Below are 7,317 nucleotides of genomic sequence, written 5' to 3' on the forward strand. Positions count from 1 at the left end.
TTGCAATATCTATACACAATTATATTTTCTTTATACGTTCCCCGCATTTAACGCGGATCATAATCTAGTTATATATCAAAATAGAACCATCCTTATAAATGAATTTTATAAGATAATATCATAAGTTTTTTCTTCCTATATCTTGTGTAAACACTTTGTGCGTTGCTTTCCTTCCGTATCAAAATAGACCATTCGATTTTCTTTTCTTGATATGAATAAAAACTCATTCTTTTTTTAATTAAATGTAATACATTTTATTTTTATATAAACGAGGGAACAAATATGATAATTGGGAAACCTTAAGGACCTATAAATAAATAGAAAACAATTAAGGCGGGAGAAGGGAATCAAGTTGGTTAAAACCCCTATCTAATCTCCCTCTAAACTCTAAAGCCTTATAAAACCCCATTTTCACAGACGCGAGTACTGAAGTACAAACACACACAAATCAAGAACAAACACGCAAGAAACAATTCAAAGTTCAATTTTGCAGAAACAGGAAATTCTCATTGTCACAAATCTCATCATCCTTTGCATTTCTCTGTACGTTTCCTTTGCAATCATTACTCGAGCGTGGGTTGTTGCTGGTGTTAATTAATGGCGGATCTATACGGAACCAACAACGATCGCTCTTTTTCCTCTTCTTCTTCACTTGAATCCGAAGATATGTCGTCTTTCCTCCAAACTTTCCTCAACAATCCGTCAACTAAGGGAAAGTATGAGCAGTTGCTCCCTTCGCCGCCGTCGTTTCCTACCGATTTTCTAGATTCTGACAACCGGATTTCTGATCTCAGCTCTTTTTATTCATCGGAGGCGAATCAGGTAAACTTTTCTCCGACAATCGATGTGGCTGGATTTGATATAGGATTTCAGGTACGATTTTCGTTTTCACTTGTAATCGGTGGTGAATCGTGTCCTCTATGATCCCTGTGTTACTGAAATTGAAAGGATATACTTCGATTTTTAGCTTCTTCTTCTTCCGATTTTGGTTATAGTTCGAATGTTTCTGGATTTTCGAAAGATTCGTTCTTTTTTTTTTTTACTTTATCTTCCATTCTTCTTTTTTCTTTTCCTTGTTGATGTTTCTGTATAACTCATCCATACCTTACTGCGATCTAAAGGTACAAAAACAGTCCGAGGGGCGTCAAAATTCAAACCCTCCACGTTCCTCAAAAAGGACAAGAGCAGCAGAGATTCATAATCTGTCTGAGAAGGTTTGTCTTCCATTCTCAATATCATTGAATTTTGAACTTCTTTCTCCCTTGAATGTATACCGATATACATATGAAAAATACCTTTTTCAGAGAAGGAGGAGTAGAATTAACGAGAAACTGAAAGCTTTGCAGACCTTGGTTCCAAATTCTAACAAGGTATGAAAACTTCATAACCTCATCAAATTTCTAATGATTTCTCACTCACTCATGACAAGAGAAGATGTAAAAAATAGAAACTTTTTGGTCATGTACATGCCTTAACTCTGGTTTATAGCTATTTAAATTTTATATCTTCTTTTGTACCATAGACTGATAAGGCATCAATGCTCGATGAAGCCATTGAATATCTCAAGCAGCTTCAACTCAAAGTACAGGTATATATTTCTTCTGATAACTCTAAATACAAAAGCTTAAATGTGTCAAAAACAGATTTTGTAAATCCCAATCAAACTAGGAAAATGTCTTTTTTGCCCCTATACCTGTAGAATGTGGTGGATTTGGGTCTGTATGATATACTTGATTTACATTTCTCATGATAAGGAACATGACAAGACACGGTCAGAGGTTACTGGAAAAATAACTGTTTGGATTAAATCTTGCAGACGTTGACTATGAGAAACGGGTTTGGCTTGCCACCTATATATTCACAAGAACAAGAAATGCAAAGGGGAATGATATACAATGAGGGATTGAGATTACCAAATCCAAGTGAAATTGGAGCTACATTCACCCAAAATCAAGATTTCTCAATTCGAAGGGAATTTGATATTCCTAACCATATTGGGATGCCTACATTAACAAACATCATGAAACCAGAAATTGTTTTTGGTTCGGAACTCACAAATGAGAATCACTATGGGTTTACGAATATGAAGGTAAACTAAATGACTAATATGTGGAAGTTAATGTGATTGTTTAGGGTTTTTCCTAATTTGGGGTTATATTTATTGGATCATATTTGATATTTAAATAGTTTGTTTTAAGGGTTAATCACAAACAAAAATAAAATAGGAGGGGTGAATCCACATGATAACCATGTTTTACAAATATCACAAAGTAACCACACATGTTTTAAAATGGAATTTCCGAATGTATTTCTTTTATGAAATGCAAATTTTCAGTTTTTTGCGATGTTGCATCCTTTTTTATTCATTTGACCAAAAAAACACATTTTTTTTAATGAATTATGTAATTCAATGTAATTTTGCTAAAAAAAAAAAGAAGCGAAATTGATGTTTATCTTGTCATAAATGTCCAAGGTCATTTTGTTTTACACAAACCTCTTATTCCCACTTGTATAATCCGGTGGTGTGGGTCCCATTTCCCAACATACTATAAAATATAGTGTAAATTACACGAATGGTCCTTATATTACCTAAAAATACTATTTTGTTATTTTTTAATTTATTTAAATAAACATACTTCCAACCTCACCTTTCTCATCTTATCTTATATACCTCATCATTTTTCTCTATTTAAAAAATAGTATTTTTAAATAAGACAAGAACTAAACGCGTAACAAAAACAAAATGTAGGGACCAAGCGTGTAACAAAAACAAATAGTAGGTACCTTCCAAGTTAAAAAAAGTAAATTAGGAATCAAACGTATAAATTACCTAAAACAATAGGGATCATTCGTGTAAGTTACTCTAAAATATATTAGAACCTTAACCGGTTAGTAAACTAGGGTTCCATCAAACTCTAGTAAAAAGTTTGGTAATTAATAGTCCCACTTTTTATCGAATTGATACAATAAATATAAACCCAAAATAAGATATTTTAAAAATATTATCTCCCATGACACAATTTTTATTCTACCAGGAAATAGGTCACAATGGTGGAAAAATGCCTTCGCCTGGCGTGTCCTTGTGACCCTTATCACTTATTGCATCTAGATTGGAGGAGTATATAAATATATCAGAATGTTCCCTGGTTTTATGTAGTATAATAACTATTACAACCATTTAAGTTCCAAACGGAAAAATAGAGAAGAAATGTTTGGATGTGACCTCTTTTGGTCATTGAATCTTGATGTAGTGGTTCATATCTTAGCTTAATTGCCCGAAATGAAAACGTACTTTTTATTTAATGATTTGTAATTTAACTAACAATTATGTCGAGAATGAATAGCGACCATAATTGATCCAAATAGGTTTTTGTTTGTTATTTTGAAATATTCGATCGATTTTAGTACGGTTGTTAAGATTGTGTTATTCATCTTAAGAGCTTAATATCCTACAAACGAAAAGTGATTACATCACATTAGAATAAATTCTGAAACAATATTTGGGACCTTAGTTTCCCGATTTTGATTGCAAGATCTTATCCCGATCATATAGTCAATCCATCATGGATATCTTAATCAACATCAAGTTATAATATGCTCAAATCTACTATAATAAATAAAGGTTTTTTTGCCATATGTCATCTTCTCATTCATTTGAACACATGATATTTTTTAAATTTTTAAAATTTTCTATTTTCCACTTGTTATTTTATTGTATTTTTTATTTTATTAAATTAAAATTTCACATTTAATGTGTAAGGTAATATGTATGTAAAGTATTTATTATAAAAAATTTATATATTTAATGTATTCAATACATTAAAGTCTCATTAATTTTAATAATTCAAATTTTTCTCATTTTGCTTATAAATTCAAACTTTTCAAATTGTTAAAATTTTATATTTATTTTTTTTAATTAAACCTATGTAATACATGGGTCTCACATCTAGTTAATAATATATTGCGAACAAATTTTGAGGTCAATTAATTTTGATGGTATCTTCTGACTACGATCTTACTAAACATAAAACAATCATCCGTAAAATCTTGATCTTGACAACGTTGGATCATGAAATAGATTTAGAAGATTTTAAAACCAAAATTACAAAAAGATTATAACTCTAAAACAAAATGCAGAAAAAAAGTGAAGAGTTGACAATGGCAAAAAACTAAATATAATAAAAATTCGACGGTTCGAAAAAAAAAAAAAAAAAAAAAGGTTTATTCCAGAAGGAAATAATAATATATCATATTTGGAGATTCTTTTGATAAAATTAATATGTTATCGATAGGAACACGGTGACTAAAAATATGCCAAATACGATTATGATAATGCTAACACGTGTCGATATACTCGTGTAATAAATAATAGATCGAATTATTAGACAAGCATCAACCAAGAATGATTGGGTGATCTTCATATATGTTTTAAAAATTAGGATATATTTGTTTGTGCCATGTGTTACATGGAAATTTATTTACATAAACATTCACATTCATGGTTTTTACTGCATGAAATTATAGCATATTCTTGCATAACAAGATAATGAAATTGTTTAAGGTTACAATGATGATGGGCTAAAATTCATTCATATTAAAATTGACAATATACAAGTTACGTGAAGCTAGAAATAACAAAATTAAATACAGAAGATTAATAATCAATATTGGATTCAGAAGTCAGGAAATTCATTTGACTTTCAATTTAAAAATTCTATCCACGAATGATAAACGATTTTATCGAACACAATACCCTTCCTCCGTTTGTGATCCCCAAACACCACAAAAATTTCATAAAATTCCATAGCATCGATAGCATAGTGTATACAACTGCTTTCAATGATGAATGATGATCTTTGCATAGCCATTAGCCAAGATATTCACCAAGTCCACCTAAGAAAGTCATCCTTTAACTGTAGACATCATAAGAAACGTAATTCCCACCAACTTCCAATAGGAGACCATATACCACACATTGAACCATTATGTGGCCAATTATCTACTCGTCATTAAGAGAGAGAGAGAGAGAGAGAGAGAGAGAGAGAGAGAGAGAGAGAGAGAGAGAGAGAGAGAGAGAGATTTGATGCTAAATCAATCCACCTATTAGACTTTTTTTTGCCAATATGTTCACTTTTTTGGAATATTTTTTCATAATTAGGATGCGCATTATTACTCAATTTATTAGAGAATACAAAGTGTACATGAGACTAATCTTATTGTATTAGTATATGGGGCTATACAACATGTAACTACAATGATAATAATGTACACTAATATACCCCAACAATTTTTATTTTTATTTATTTATTTATTTGGGGGGAGGGGGGGGGGGGGTTAGGACAAACACTCAAACTGGAACAAAATTTAGTAAATAGAGAATATAAGAATCATTTGGTGAAGATATCAACATACTACAGACTGTAAGGGACACTTAGAACCTGAATTTGTCTAGTGACGACCTAATATACACAAAGTGAATGTCAATCTCTATGTGTAATGTATGCCAGTATTGAACGAGATTGGTTGGGACAAGGGGGGGGGGGGGGGGGGGGTTTAGGACAAACACTCAAACTGGAACAAAATTTAGTAAATAGAGAATATGAGAATCATTTGGTGAAGATATCAACATACTACAGACTGTAAGGGACACTTAGAACCTGAATTTGTCCAGTGACGACTTAATATGCACAAAGTGAATGTCAATATCTATGTGTAATTTATGCCAGTATTGAACGAGATTGGTTGGTAGATAAAAGGCATTAACATAATAGAGATAGATAATGGTGGCCTTCGATAGAGGACAATGAAGCTCATGTAAAAGATTTTGAAGACAATATCTCTGCTATGGCGTTATCAATGCCTCTGCACTCTATTTCACTTGACCAGGAAACAATCGTTGCCATTTTGAGGACCATGATATAAGTTTGTCACCAAGATAAACATGGTACTCATTGGTTGAACGATGAGAGACATGGTATCCACACGATTCGGCATCAAAATAAGCAATTAGGACGGTGATGGTAGAGAGGTGTATATGATTCTTGGTCAATAGTTCCACGTACATAGCGCTAGATGCATTTGAGAGCATTCAAATGAGGCTCTCTGGTATCATGCATATAGAAGAAAATATACTCAATCAAGAGGGATACATCTAGGTGTGTACAAGTCAGATACTAAAAACCGCCGACCACACCGCGATGTAAGTGGAGTCGGCCACAGGAGGGCCGATATGGTCGAGTTCCATCTAAGACTTGACTGGGGTGCGACATGGATTGTAGTTCAACATGTGTGCTCACTATAAAAGCTCCAATGCATATTTTTTTTTCGAAAAGAAAAAGGTTGGTCTTATCTCAGGATGTCGAGATGATGAGAAAGTAAAATAGATTTCCCATATCATTCATGGCAAACTCAAATGATAACATTGATATGGTGTGTTGAATAAGATCTATTGATGACGTCATCAGTACAATGTCATTAATGAACATGGAGGAATCAGATTTTCTAAGAACAAAGATGATTTGGGTGATGTACTCGATAAATATTAGAAACCAGACTCAAGGGGCTTGTTTCAAGCCATAAAGAGACTTCTGAAGGTAGCAAGAATAATCATGATGCTCTTCATCATATAAATCTAGAGGCTAGTGCATATAGATAGCCTCGTTGAGTTTACAATAAAGAAGGTCATTCTTTATGTCCAAATGATTAACCGACCAATGTCGAGAGACAGCAATGTTGAGGATTAATTGTATGGTATTCGGTTCAACAACCAGACTAAAGGTCTCATAACAATCGATGTCGGGTATTTAGCGCTTCCTATTAGCTACTAATCGCGCCTTACACCTATCGACTGGACCATTTGTTTTGTATTTCTTTTCAAATAAACACATAGAATGTACAACATTATCCCTTGGAAGCCTCGAAACAAGAACCCAATTTATGTTCGAAATAAGAGTATCAAATCGCTCTTTCATGGCAATGGTCCATGTTGGGTCATAAAGATCATGAATATGGGACTTAGGTATAAAGGACTCGAGATATGAAGATTAAGATAATTAAAAGGTTTTGAGATGCCATATTGAGATCAAGTGACCATACTGCGGCTAGGATGAGGGCAGGAGGGGCCTCGATTTGATTTATGGAAGCCGAGGAGGGTAGATAAGAACGAGAGAGAGAGAGAGAGAGAGAGAGAGAGAGAGAGAGAATTAAGAGGTTAAGGTTATGTTGTTTGTGAACCAACATTAAAGGGGAGGTTTGGATAAAGTATGTTAAGAAGTCTTAAGGAAGTGGCAAGAGATGGGTGATTCATGATCAAGGTGA

At 33.0% G+C, this 7,317-nt stretch overlaps 1 protein-coding gene across 1 annotated transcript; it reads left to right on the top strand.

Annotated features, from left to right (window-relative positions):
* The first annotated feature begins 436 nt into the window (after positions 1-436).
* Positions 437-3,303, top strand: LOC145043332 (transcription factor bHLH49-like). The gene is made up of 6 exons (XM_078991961.1): positions 437-822; positions 1,122-1,214; positions 1,305-1,370; positions 1,523-1,588; positions 1,817-2,089; positions 3,036-3,303. The coding sequence occupies exons 1-6, from the start codon at positions 598-600 to the stop codon at positions 3,084-3,086; spliced, it is 774 nt and encodes a 257-aa protein (XP_078848087.1). The 5' UTR covers positions 437-597; the 3' UTR covers positions 3,087-3,303.
* The last annotated feature ends 4,014 nt before the right edge of the window (positions 3,304-7,317 follow it).

This window comes from Lactuca saligna, chromosome 4 (assembly GCF_052625555.1).
Source record: "Lactuca saligna cultivar CGN05327 chromosome 4, ASM5262555v1, whole genome shotgun sequence".
Classification (NCBI taxonomy): Eukaryota; Viridiplantae; Streptophyta; class Magnoliopsida; order Asterales; family Asteraceae; genus Lactuca; species Lactuca saligna.

Coding starts and splice junctions, on each gene's coding strand:
- LOC145043332 (XM_078991961.1), top strand. CDS start 598: ATGGCGGATCTATACGGAACCAACAACGATCGCTCTTTTTCCTCTTCT. Junction 1,215..1,304: donor TTCATAATCTGTCTGAGAAG/GTTTGTCTTCCA, acceptor TACCTTTTTCAG/AGAAGGAGGAGTAGAATTAA. Junction 2,090..3,035: donor ATGGGTTTACGAATATGAAG/GTAAACTAAATG, acceptor TTATTCTACCAG/GAAATAGGTCACAATGGTGG.